Genomic DNA, 14161 nt, shown 5'->3' with positions numbered 1-14161 from the left:
ATACTAGATACCGAGGGATTAAAGTGTGTCTTTCAATTTCGAGGATGCAGAATTCCATGGCATTTCTTTATATGTTCACAATTGTAAAGGAACCAAAGTTTCCTTTGCAAATTGGCAGTCTCTAGAAAGATGCCCAAATTCATTGCAGTTATGGCATCTTACTTTGGGTCTGATTGTGCTCTCTTTTGTTGCATTTTAGCAACCAATGCAAGGGGAGTAGAGGGAGAGGGGGGGTTGCAACTTACATACTGACTCTCCGTCCGAAAAGTTAATAAGGTGTAGGTAACTTAAAAAAAACTCTGCTAACTGTAGATTTAAAATGTACTCGCCAAAAGCCGTGCCAAATTATGCCAACTATGTTAAGTATAAAATACTATTTACAAGGTTTCTGACAATTCTGAATTTAATTTGGACGTCAGAAATAGCAAGCTTAGGTTCTGCTGTCGCGGTCATTTCCATAGAAACAACATGGTAATGTTCTGAGCGTCATTTTATTTTATACTTCGCGTCCCATTTAGAATATGAATGACAGATGCAATTGGAATGTACAATCATCTGTTTCACTTTATCTGCCCTTGCGGTTAAAGTAATCACTTGATCTACCCTTACCGTTTAAGAGACATTTACTCAAACCTTATTAAAATGTCAATTTAACATAAGTATTGCCTATGTTACGAAATAAAATTGTTTAAGCATGACATATAAAGCAAAAATTTCGCAGAATTTCGAATATTCCTAGGACCCCCCCCCCCTCATTTTTGAGTAATCTTCAGACCCTTCACATCCCTTAGCATTGTTTGAATCTCCTTAAAATAATTTACGTAGTCTTTTTAGATGCGTTGGAACTTTTAAAATAATCAGAATTATTAGAATCCTTAGCCATGGAATCTTGGAACAACTAACAAACCTTTGAAGGATCTTTTTAGGGCGATCTTGGGAACCTCTTAGAAACTCACTATTTTTAAAACCTTCAGAAGCTCCAGAACTTCTAGAACCACTCCAAATCGGTTAAAAATAAGAATTATTTTATCTCGAATATTGATTTTTGATTCATTTTATTAACGAGGTCCTAGCGAGTTCATAATTATGCGGTCTGTCCGTCCGTCCGTCTGTCAGTTAGAGCGATATCTCAAAAACGAATGGACCAATTACGATGCAATTTTGCAGGTGAATTCTTTATCAAATTTGTAGATCGGATTTCGTGAAATGACAATGTAGGCCAAAAAATAAGGAAGGCTCTTATGAATCGAACTGCATGAAATTCCATCCCCCCAGACCCCCCCCCCCGCTGCTACATTCTCCCACAAAACGTTGAGCCCTAAGGATTCTTATTCGATGGTATTTTACTAAACAACTATGGTGCACTTGGGGGGAGATTGTAGAACCGGGGGGTCTGAGGGGTATGGAATACCCCCCAGCCACACCCCACCCCACTACGCGAAAATTTTTATTATAGTTGTAAAAATAGGAACGTTGAATATTTATATCATAAATATCTCAAACGGTTTGAGCGAGAGAGCTTTGGGTCCATCTTTAATAGCGACCCTGTATATTCACAACTGTCGAAATGCGTATTCAACTATCCGTATTTCTTGCCCATTGTTTTAGTCTCTATTGAATATTGATTTCCTAAAGTGGCCTGTGTTCATTTATTCAATAAATATTTTTTTATTTTATAGCATTTATGTTAAATTGGCATTTTAATAGGTTTGAATAAGTAGGCTAAGTTACCCTTTAACCGCAAGGGTAGATAAAGTGAAACAGATGATTGTGCATTCTAATAACAGCTGTCATTCTTATTTCAAATTGGACGCGGAGTACGAAATAAAATAACGTTCAGAACATAATGCAATGATGTTTCTATGGAAACGATCGCAACGTTTTGTATTATACACGACGATAAAGGGAAACTAAACCATCTCAATGGTTAAAATATCCCAAAACGATTATCACAAGCTTGTAAAATTCGTTTTTTTGTAGTGTCTGAAGCACCTTGTAACTTAATCGGCGCAAAATCCTATAGGAAGTGAAGGGTTAAATCTGTCCTTGACTGTAAGGAAACTCGTCGAGTGAATAGTTTGGCTCAAATAATGTCAGTGGAAAAATTATTCCAGGAGTTCTTGATTACAATATACGTGGATGCGCCGGCAGAGTAACAATGGGTTATACAGGTATGAGTTTCTAGGGACCAGTTTGGTACACGTGTCTGAGAAGACGGAAAACTCCCTTTAATTTATCGTAAGTGATTTCTTTTTATTATGTGTATCTTTTTCTCCCGCTTATTGCAAAAAATTGATTGACTTTGATTATAATAGCCGTTAGATGCCGCGATGTGTCCAAAAATAAAACGAGCGGCTTTGAAAAACCCTTGAGCGTGGGGAAATAGGTACATGAATTAATTACGTACATATTAATTAATCAGCGTCGATTTGAATTATCTGTAATATCTGCGTACGTTACACATACCAAATTTTGAGATATGCCCAAATGTGATGGGAAATTATTGGAGGTGTCGACGTTAATTGAATACCAAAATACCCTCAGCTTTGCATTTGACGTTCGGCACGACAAACCCCCCCGATAGCTGTCGGGGCGATGTGTGGCCATTTAGTTATAAAGTCAGTTGGTACCCGTCGGCGGTCACGTGTTGGCTTTAGTAAATTAGCTAACATTTAAAAAAAGAGAGGACTAAGCAAGCTGCGATTGATTTTGTATTATCCCCCCGAATTCCTGCGGGACTCCCGTATAATCTTGATTAAATGCAATGTTTGCTAACCCGAAAGTTTAGTATAAGTATTTAGTTTATTGTTTAATGAATGCCTTTCGCGTTTCGACTTGATTGCAACATCAGCAATTATTGCTAAGACAAACAAAACTAAAACCCACCTACTGACGACTTTCCGAAAGCACGCACAAGCGCTACGCTTTTCCGGGTTTTTCTCCTTTTCGCAGGCGAAAGGAAAATACGTGATTTATGTCCATCGAGTCGCTTTTATATGAACGAAATTATGTCTTGTTTTTAGAAAAAGTAGCAAATTGAAAATGTATTTTGCTGTCACTTACCTTGCGTCAGTAACTACATTGTCAGCAGCAGAATTGCTCCTCTGATTTTTGAATGTTTCACAGTAATAGAATGGGGAAAATTCGATACAAATCGGGCGCTCGCATAAATTTTAATTACACCATTTTCGTGTTCCTACCAATTGGACGCGAAGATAACTGAATAACTGCCAGAACAGATAATAATAAACGGCATTAAAGATAGATCAATCGCCTCATTAAAAAAAAAGCCGCCCTGTTTTCCACATTTTAACGAACCGGATTGTTACTGGCGCGCTACCCCTTTTTTTTCTCTCCCGCATAAACACATCTTTCGCGAGGATAGATACGTAATAAAACCACCAACGTAAGCCCGTTAAAATCTTACGCCATGCACAATTTCTTTTTCTTGGGAAAGTTTTAAGTTGAAATCATCGCGAAGTGCAGCCACCGGCTTAAATTAAAAACTCGCAGACTCTCTCTCCTAAACCACCGCCGGCGTTTTATACATTTCTTTGATAAGTCTTATAAATTTCGAGAGCAAAATCATTTTATGCTCGGGGTTTTTCGTACGCGGAAAGAGTCATAAATCAATCTTGCAAAAGTGGTTTCTCTCGCGATTCATTTCTCCTCTTTTTGACCGGCGCTTTTCGGGGGGTTTTCTCTTATTAAAAGCGATCACCGATCACCGATCAGCAGTATTTGGCTTCTCGATAATTTATTTTGTCCGTAAGTGCGATTTTTACCTAGTCACGTCCGTTTTGAATCATTAATCAAGGAGTTTTTGGAGATTTTTCGAAAAAATGTCGAAAGGTTGGCGTCGCGCATTTTGGAAATTGAAATGGACAACCATTTTCTTATTGAGATTTTATACTGGGACTCCATGGCATTTGGAGAAGGACAAATTTGGCATTTTTTGGAGGCTTTCCAAACCAGTTCAAATTTGTTTTTGAGGGGGAAGAAATATACAAAAAAACACTCCGAAACGCCATCCCTTTGGGTGTCACAGCAACCCCCTCAAGGATTTTAAGTGGTCTGTGGGGTACCGCATTTGGATGTGGCCCCCACATGTCATTTAGAATTCGTAAGGGGGTTGCTTGGATACCCACAGGGGTGGTTTCGGTCTGTATTTTATATATTCCTTTCACCTCAAAAACAAATTTGAACTGTTTTGGAAATTGTCCGAAAAATGCTTTTCCAGGAGGGTGGAATTTTCATTAATTCAATCGATTTGAGACACTCAGTAGGCTTGATCACTCCCACTACTGCAAAGAATTATTTAACAAACTTTTAATTACTCCTGCCGTAATCCTGGGCACGAATAGAAAATTTGACATGAGATCTAATATCTAGGTCGGCATTTGGGCTCGATTAAACACAAAGCTAATTATGTACAAATGAAACAAATTTATTCGACACAAATCAATCAATAAAGCTGAAGAAAAATAGGCACTCAGGGTCTTAAAGTTAATAATCCCTAAAATCTGATCAACTGCGATGCTTCTATAACTTCATTTCTTTACTTTCGCTTTAATCGTAATTGAAACACCACTAGCTTTGATAAATTTAGACGTAGTGTGGTTTTTTTGGTGGTAGTAAACTTTACAGGTAGAACAACTTTTTTGAACACGTGATGAACCGCTTAACTTAACTCGAAACTGACTATTCACAACTACTTAAATCTTATAATGCAACATTCAAACTTCCTTCAACAGCAACTTTATTATCACTAAGACTGACTGTCTTTCAAAAACAAGCTTGATGACGGCTGACGACCAAAAATGACCACCAAAAATCTACGTGTCGGTCGTCTGATTCGTCCTTCTTCCTTTCTCTCACTTCCGCTCCTCATTTCTTAACAAATTACTACCTACTAGGAAGTACAACATCGTGTTGTTGCTTATGTTTGCAGCTGCATATTTTAATATTGATTTTCGGATGGAAAAATTCGCTTTCAAACCTCGAGCTGGTAGATCAAAATCTTCATTTATTTGCAAAATTCCACACAAAAATCACAAAATATTTTGATTTCATGGAGATAAAATGAATAGTATGCCATCTCTCTTTGATTAAGGTCGAGATTGAGTTGGTAGAGAAAAATCTTTATTTCCCCATAAATTCCGTTGGAAAAAAATGATAAAACACTTTGATTTCGTGGGATGATCTAAATTTATTGCAACAAAACTAAGGGGAGGGAAGTTGATACCCGTCAAAAATAGAATTGACGCCTAAAAATTGCAAAAACTCAAATATGAGTTCCAGAAACTGCCAAAGAAACGTAAATTGATATACTATGGTCTAAATTGGCGCTTTAATACGAAGAATCACATACGATTTTCAGTAGAGCAATTTTTTGTAACGGAGGCGGCTAGCTGCGAGGTTGCGAGGGAATGAAATACAGCCAGCGACATTTGCTTTGGTTCTGTTTCGTATTTTTACTTGGGCAACTAAGAAAATTAGAGAGAGGAAAGTGAGAGCCAAATTGTCATATTTAATCTTACTTTACCTGTATTATAATCCTGACCTCAATTCCAAGAGATGGTGGCACAAACAAATTCTCCGTCTTCAAACGATCTTCGTTAAAAATCAGAGACGCGTAAATCGTATTTAAAGTGGCATTTTGCTTACAAACAAGCGTGTGCAGGGTTTGGGGTTTAAAAGCGATCCAGTTTTCAATTTTTCTTGGAGGGAGCCATTTTTCAAGGGAGAGCCTGTGAGTTACTTTTAAGGGGATAGTCTCTCAATTAGAATTTGCGTAACGAATGATGTAACCCGGACACTAACTATCGGATCACTTCATTGTTTTAAAAGTCATCAAAGACTTGTATACTGTAAAGAATTAAATAATTTCATCATTTTTTTACGACATGCATCTGTGTTATCGTTGTCAATTAGTACACCTGACAGCATTGCTTGTGTTTGCTGATTATTTTTTAGTCAATTTGTACAATTCGATTTTTTTGTGACTGGTAAATGATCTTAAACTGCAATTTTAATGTTTAACGCGTGCAAAATACACATGTTTAAACGTGTATGGGGTGTACCAGTACCAATTGCTTTTTTGCACCTTTTTGATACCTTTGATTTAGTGAAACTTAAGGATAAGTAACACCTTAGTGGTTTACACAGCACGCTAAGGAGATTTATCTGAATAGGTGTTTATGTGGATAGTCACGTACGTAGGGCTAAATAAGTCAATTAATGTAATTAGATTAAAGTGTAGTATGTTCGTAATAGAATAGGATTAGAAATTACATTATTCTTGCTCACTCGTTCTCTTATTAATTAGGCACCTCATTAAAGTATTCCGATATGAGGCAAGTCGTCCTTCGTTTCCGATTGAATTGTTTAGATAAAAAATTGGAGAAGGTTATTAATTTCGGTCGGAAGGAAAACATTTTATGAACAATAAAATTGGCCTCAATTACTTCTACATCGTTTAAACCAGAAACTTCATCAATTTTGTTCTTACAATAGCGGTGACGTGGTAGAATTTCCATAATAATAAAGTCAGCGTGTTTCCTTTAAGACATACTACCCTTTTCAATTGAAAACAACCCTTGTGGTTGCGTATAGTACGCCGTTGCGTGATGTCCCAAATAGCGGTCCGCACTTCCGCAATATTTCTCACTCGATCACTGGGATGGTTATCAAGCGAACGAACACGTTATCAAACCTCCGTTACATATATCAGCACACTCTTCCGGCCATCTTTAGATGCCACTAAAGACACTCCCTTTTAGACGATACCAAACGGCTATAGTAACGTACAGCACGTTACATAAGCCACCTTCTGATTAAATCGTATCTTGCTCTTTTGCACGACGCTGTTCGTGCGGAGTGGGCTTAAGCGGCGAAATCTCTGTCGCTCTGCGAAATGCTAAACGATAAAAATTTACGGTTCAAACAAATATTTAAGTTTATAACGAACGTCGAATGTAAAAATTTACATACCAATCTTTATTGTAGGATATTGAGCGTGATTTACGATGACGTACATTTAGTTTATTCCCCCAAATACACCGGAAGGACGCGGCCCCTACGCCTCAGTCACGCACTAGTCAAATCTCATCATGCAATTTCCCTAACAGATTGAATTTGTACATGCAGGTTCGAAATTATTGCATATTCGCTTTTACGGCGATCGAAAAAAAAACGCCATTAGGAATTAACGACGAAGAAACGAGAGACTTATTTGCCTGCAGCAGAGTGGCTTGAATACGTCCGTTGATGGGAAAGGAACATACGGCGTTTGTTTGCGTATTTTTTTCAATTTTACCTACGCCTCCTGCATACAAACAAGGTTATTACTCATCCCTTTGATACACCTATAAAAGAACTGCTGCGGATGCATACATTTTTTCCTCAGACGCCGTCTTTAAAAGACTTGAAAAGAACCGGAGGGGAATGACGAACAAAATAAGTTTTGTCGTAATTAATGTGAGGACCCTCGCTTCGGATCGATTTCAATTTGAAATTTTAAAAATTTAAATGGTGTAAATCTTTCCAAATCCAGGATACTATTATATACTATCTAGAGGAGTCCCTTGGGAATTAATCTTCGGAGGGAAGCTTCTTTTTCTACAAGGGGGAATAAAGCGGTATTAGGGATTGCGATTGTGGTTTTCGTGGCCCTATAAAAATGGTCGCGTCTTTGTGCATAAGCAACACTTTCAACAATGGCCGCGGATTATGTCACCCCTCTAATTTATAAACAAATATCGTGGATTTTTCAAGGTGTCAAACGCTCAGGGGTGACGTGTATACAATTTCTCCCTATTTTCTGCTCATTTACAAGTTTATCTAAGCGCTCATTGAAAGGAATGAGATGAACCGAGCTATGAGATCACTATTAAACGTGCACAAGAAAATTGGACCCCTAACAACAAAATTACTGTGTCTTTGTGCATAGTAATTAATCTTACGAAGTCCTGTCAATCGAAAAATCTTCAATCTTTCATAAGAAGAATGTTTAAGAAAAAAGAGTTTTACATAAACTTCGAAATACACAACAATATTGAAATTAAGAACCTGTAAAGCGTGCCGTTCTTCGACACTCAGCAAAGGTCTTTTCACAATGGGAGCAATTGACTTCACGGTCAGATCAGAAGTAAAATGGCAGCAATTATCAGAAATATTAGGTACAATACCCATATGATCCCAGAGATCGATGCCCAATACGAAATCCGTACTCGAAGTACCTACTACAGTTTGGTTTTTCAGAGTAATGAGTATCGTCGCCTAACCTATCGAAGTGATGGTGCTACCATCAGCAATAACACATGACGTAGGTAATAAAACGCAAACGTAAATCTCGAAGCGCCTGAATCCAATATTCCAGAAAATGTGGACTTCCATAAGCTCTCAAATGTTGGCCCACATGTTGCAGTAAAACAATCTCTGCGTCCTTTTCCCGAACATAATCTACACAAACGTACAGTAACGCCCGTAGCTCCACACTTGTAGCAAAAAAACCGCCGCGGTTCTGGACATTTAGTTCGATGGTGCCCTAAGCGTTCACAGTTCCAACACGTTGATTGTTTATTCTATTATTAGTAAATCCCGATTCAAGTAAAGGTAAACGGGATTAACCGCATCGTATCGTCGACTAGAAAGTCTGGAGAAAAACCCCTGCCTACTGGCAAAATATACATCCACCTCTTCCAGAAACCCTTGTATTCCGGTTTTGATTTCGTCCAGTAAATCCTCCTCCTTAATTCGGGTTTAATCCACCGTTATTGGTTGGTGAAAACTAGTAATTTCTTTAGAGGAGCAATTTCCACTATTCACGTTTGTAGACAACACTTTTTCTTTCAGTTTACGAGCCTTAAGTGCACTTAATTATCTTTAAAGTCTTTAAAAGCTCTTAAGAGTCACTAAAGGCTCCCAAAATCCTCGTAGGGTCTATAACGTCTTCCAAAGATTTTTAAGAGACTTCGAGAGCATTTGAAAAATAGTCTTCAAGAGCCTCTCACAATCTTCTATTGTCTCGTCCCTTTAGGAAACCTTTGAGAGCTTTTAGAGAAGAATCTTTAAGAATTTTAAAGAACTGTAACAACGTTTAAGGGTTGTGTTTTTAAAGATCTTCGAAAATCTCCAGCCTTTGATAGACATAGAACGCCTTAAGACTCTTGAGGAGTATTTATGAATCTCAAAGACTTCTAACGATCATACTGTGCAATCCGGCTCTAAAACTGAATTTAAAAAAATCCTGAAAGATCTTCCTAGAAATGAAAGCAAGTATAAATTATGCACAACTCTTGTGCAGATTAAGCGCATTTTTTAAACCGAAAATAGCGTAGTAAATGGTTGCTTGTTAGACGATTAATGGGAAGACATCACCAATAGATATATTTCCTCCAGACGTTCCAATCGCCCTTTGTGAGTACCATCCTCCGACCATCTGTCTTTGAGATATAAGGAATTATTTATACCCGATCACGATAAGGAATGTAGGAGGCTATGGTTGGTAGAAATTAATTCCTTTCGTCGTGACCTTTCATTACCATGATGAATAAGACCAGTCCCCCTTCCCCCCAAATCCCCTCTTTTGATAAGGAGTCAGAAAGTAGGGCGGTAGTTGAAAGATAAAATTAATATCTACCCTCTCCCTTCTCCCCCCGGTCACCTACTGATCTCGGAAAGGAGTCGCGCAGGAAAGTTATAGTTTATACAAACCAATTCATATTTCGGTGAGACCTTTTATTAGAATACCATGAAGGGTACAACGTGAGTTTAACCCCCCCCCCCCCATTTTCGAAAATTTTACTTGGAACCACTAAAGGCATGCGTATGCAAATTCTAAAACCAGTTGGTTGTCGCATGTAAGAGTTAATTCTTAAAAAATGCGCTAAAAAACCTCTCCAGAGATTTTCCTAGAAATATCCCTGAAAAGCTTTAGTTTCTTCCCCTCCACTTCCACTCTTCTTTCCTGTATGCCTTCCTCTTCTTCTATCGATGATTGAACCATCCCCACGACATCATAACCTTACAAACTCCCAGAATTGATAGTTTTTACGTTTTCATGTTGATCCTCTCCATTTTTATTTCATTTTGCGCCTTTCTTGTGTTGTTTGTTTCTGTCCTCTTCCCCCTCCCTCTATTTTCACTGTTCATTTCTTCCTCCAAACCCCGCCTTTTCCTCTCCTGCTCTCTTCCTCTCACTGCTCTATGTGTTTTGTTCACATCCTACCTGTAATTTCCTATATCATCTTAGTTTCTTGCTGTTTCCTCTTTTTATCTACGCCACGTCTCTAATTTCTCTCATGCGTGAACTTGCCCCTCATATTTCTCTCTTCTTTTCCCATGTTTATTCCGCGATTATGACCTACTTTCATTGTTCTCGTCTCTTTTACTTTTGCCTTTACTTGTAGGTTTTGTTTTAGCCATTCCTCCGTGCTTTCTCTCTTTTCCTTTTCGCATCTTTACTAATTTTTTCGTTATACTATTCCTTTCTTTCATTTCCATTTCCAGTTTTGCTATCCGTTTCATCAGTTCTTCATGTTTCCGTACCTCATTGCTTAGGGTTGCGAAAAGAATCGATATGTCGGTAATTATCGATCATTTTTCGCAGCCCAATCGGGATGTACATAAATATAGTGACAAAATTCTTCCGTTCTCGCGTACTTACCTGGCCTGAGTGTTAAGAAGAGCTCATTCTAGAGTCAAATAATCTACTCGCACAATCAATAGAGTTGTTTTAGGCCGATTGACTTTCCCCTGACCAAGACACGAGTTATTCCAAATTTTTTTTATGGACCAACTGGTCGCCTTGCTTGCTCAAACGCTCTATTTGGTATTATTTAGTACCGCCTCTATTTTATATCACGTGTAGTAATTAAGTCCGCCATGTTTTTAATTGTGCCAACGGGAATTATCATATTCACAAAAGCCCATAAGAGAGAGGTTGAGCTTTTCCACTGAAATTCAGCCGAATTCGCTCTATACGATATATGCGTGATCTCATGCTGACTTGCAATTGTAACCTAATAACATTAATTAAGAGGAAAGGTTTCCGAAACCCATTAAGAAACAATGCTTCATTCTAATTAAACAACGCAGCCAAGATGAGCTTCATCTTCACTAATTTTTATTATTAAATCCGTGCCTTGGTACTGGTATCCTGACACGAGCAGATGAAGCACGACCCCTCCCCCTCCTCATTTTTAATAATTAATGCGGCAAGTTGTTAACTTTGTAATAAGGGGATCAGTAAAATTAAACTATGTATCTCATTAACACTTTATTTTTTTAACAAAAATTTCTATTACCCACGAAAGTGGACAAAATAGTTGCATGGCCGTTAAAAAATGTCCCACCATTTCGTTACTTTGGGTCGCATTTTTGAGTACGCCTGAAATGGAGGATTATTGTGATTCAAATGGTCAATACTCACCAATCAAACATCCAGTCGAAATTGACACAACCCCACAACTGACCATAAATAAGGAGAATGCACCAGCAAATTTAGTTGAATACAACTCTGCGAATATCAATGGATAAGTTGCTTTCAGCGAGCATCGGAGCAAACCCATTACGGTCGTGCAGGCGACCATCGGCCAGAAGGGGTGGTTTAATATAAAACCTAATCACGTTGATTACCCGAAGGAACCTTTGATAAATACCTACCAGTACGTGCACAAGCTATGAGTATGGCGCCTATCATGAGCAACAGGCGATTTTTGACTTCCGTGCAGGCAGTAACCCCGAAAAGGCAAAGTCTTCCAACTATATCCGCCGTAAAAAACGCGGTCATCAGAATGGTCGTGTCTTCTATTGTCACTTTAAAATTTGCTAAAAGTGATGGTAAGGTAGTCATGAAGAAAAAATCCGATGACAGACACAGTGAGATTCCCAACACAATATTAACGTAGGTGGGATCTGTGAATAACCCCAAACCGAGGCCTTCCCTAAAGTGATCCGTACACAAATTATTCTTCCATCGAAAACTTACCAAAATTTTCGTTTCCTTTCCACGTCTCCTAAGAGAAACTTTCCGGCTTCTGGGGCCACCTAAAATGTTATTTTTATTTATTTATTTATTTATTATCCCTCTCTTGTTCTGAGCCCTCAACAGACTTTTTTTAGAGGTACCTCTGCAGAAGGTCTTAGGTTGTTCTATACTACTCCGGCATTTACCTTACGAATTAGGAAAACCTAATTCTGAGTAGCCGCGAAACTGGTCTAAGGTAATTCCCATCTCTGCCACAGATTAAAAGTTCACCTCAACCCAGGTTCGAACACCCGACCTCTGGATTTATAGCCCAACGCTCTACCACTGAACTATAAAGCCGGAATATTGGGCACCATTTCGCTCGTTTACCTTCTGTTTATCGACGTGCCATTCTATGGGATGTAGACATAACATCGCCGGTAAGCAGTGGAGCATTATAGCGGCGTGAATAACATTGGCTCCTCGAAATCCGAAACGCTGCACAAGGAACGAGCCCAGTGATGGAAACAGAACTGTTATGGGTATCGTGACGGCACTCCCCAAATTATAGGCGACCGTCCTTTTCTTGTCAAAGTAAAGATTGAACGCCGTCAGCATTGCCGCTAACGTTAACCCGCAGCCCATCGCTAAAATAACCAAAGCATCATGGTCCGCAACCGACCGCGGAATATACTAACGCAGCATAATGGAGAAGCAAAACACGAACTGCTCGAAACTGGTTACAAAGCTGATACCAAACGTACCGGTGAACGTCAGGAGGGCACCAAGCACTCCCGTTGTGCGATAGGAGATCCTTCTCAAGAGCAGATTCGCTGCCAGCCCTAAAAATTGGGAGTTAAATTATCAAAGCCGCCAGAGTTCGCTACCTGAAATCCACTGCGTGGCGAAACATATGCCGCTGGCGAGTGCCGAATTTGCAATCTCGTCCCCTACGCTTTTCAGAAATTCTCCGTAAACAATTCCAAAGGTGACGACCGGCAGCGCGGACACTCCCTACGGTTATAAATCGGCAGTTAGTCGTCCCACATTTGTATCCAAAGATGTACATTAGTGATGGCAATTGCCGCAACGATCACGTAACCCCATCCCCCATCGGGGGCTGTTAGTTCGCGTTTCATCCTTTTCAAGATGTCGGTTTCCGCCAACTTAAGATCTAGAAATTTAGTGTAATGTTGATTATTGAGATTCCTCCACCATGGTGAGTGTATCATGGAGCAACAAAAACAGTGTGAGTAGAACAAGGGTAAGAACGGATATCATATGCTGCTGAGAAGGAACCCACTGTATCTATATTGATAAAATCAAACTCAATCCTTACAAATGTTCTCCTTAAGCTTAACTCAATTAAATCTCTCCTAGTCTAACTCTTTTTTCCAAACGTTTCCAGTAGCAATTTCTTGAAATTTACATTGGTCGACGGAATCAGCTGGATTGAATGTTGAGAAAGGTTGCGGTCTTAAAATCTTCTTGAAATTGTAAAGTCCGGGTAAAATTTCGAAAATAGCGAAACGTTGGGAGTTGTTTTAACGTTCTTACTGATCAGGAAATTTTCTTTACTGGTTACAACATTTTAACTAGCACAGATTTAGTGAATACAGTCGAAATTACAAAATTAATTTTACAGGAAAGCGATCCTCTTAGTACTGCCAAAATGTTCCTTCACAGGGATAATGCAACATTCTTCGTCCGGAAATTGGTAATGATAATGAAACGTGTGTAACGTAAAAACTACGATGGCTCCAAAGAGAGATCTACTACGGCTGTATAACCGTCGAAAAATTAGACAGTCAAACGTATCAATTACGTATGCCCACGAAGGTTTCTGGTGTAGTAAAACACTTTTCACACTTCAAACGGGAACGGGAACAGGAAAAAAACCAGGAGGCTTCCCGAAATTCCCACGAAAACGGAGTACGGGAAAAAACGGGACTGCTAGTATTTTCTGAACTCATTTTGTTACATGACAACAAGATATCAAATAAAAAACCAATGCTTACGTTATATCTAATAGTCACAGCTTCACTACCAATTTGCTAGGTACTTACTGCAAAAATGAAATAGATACACCATTCTCATTTTTAAACAATAGAAATTATCATTTTCTGTAATTACATGAATGACGGACACCTTTTTATTAATTATTTTAAGAAATGCTATGTTGGGTATATT

The 14161-nt window shown here is 38.7% G+C and overlaps 2 protein-coding genes across 7 annotated transcripts in view; one reads left to right on the top strand and one right to left on the bottom strand.

Annotated features, from left to right (window-relative positions):
• Positions 1-14161, top strand: part of LOC116167613 (teneurin-m) — a 93575-nt gene that overhangs the window by 35435 nt on the left and 43979 nt on the right. The gene's annotated exons all lie outside the window — the stretch shown is intronic.
• LOC116167614 (monocarboxylate transporter 3-like) lies at positions 11269-13119 on the bottom strand. The gene is made up of 8 exons (XM_031483015.1): positions 13039-13119; positions 12859-12985; positions 12670-12813; positions 12362-12618; positions 11993-12051; positions 11668-11948; positions 11435-11623; positions 11269-11392 (listed from the first exon to the last, which is right to left on the bottom strand). The coding sequence occupies exons 1-8, from the start codon at positions 13108-13110 to the stop codon at positions 11274-11276; spliced, it is 1248 nt and encodes a 415-aa protein (XP_031338875.1). The 5' UTR covers positions 13111-13119; the 3' UTR covers positions 11269-11273.

Source organism: Photinus pyralis, unplaced genomic scaffold, assembly GCF_008802855.1.
Source record: "Photinus pyralis isolate 1611_PpyrPB1 unplaced genomic scaffold, Ppyr1.3 Ppyr1.4_LG4, whole genome shotgun sequence".
Lineage (NCBI taxonomy): Eukaryota > Metazoa > Arthropoda > Insecta > Coleoptera > Lampyridae > Photinus > Photinus pyralis.
This window is presented reverse-complemented; position numbering and strand designations above follow the sequence as displayed.

What these genes read in the sequence shown, in the direction of transcription:
- LOC116167614 (XM_031483015.1), bottom strand. Translation starts at nt 13,110, where the DNA reads ATGAAACGCGAACTAACAGCCCCCGATGGGGGATGGGGTTACGTGATC. An exon ending in CATAGCTTGTGCACGTACTG is followed by an intron (nt 11,624 to 11,667) that starts GTAGGTATTTAT and finishes CAACGTGATTAG; the next exon opens with GTTTTATATTAAACCACCCC. An exon ending in TTCGACTGGATGTTTGATTG is followed by an intron (nt 11,393 to 11,434) that starts GTGAGTATTGAC and finishes CCTCCATTTCAG; the next exon opens with GCGTACTCAAAAATGCGACC.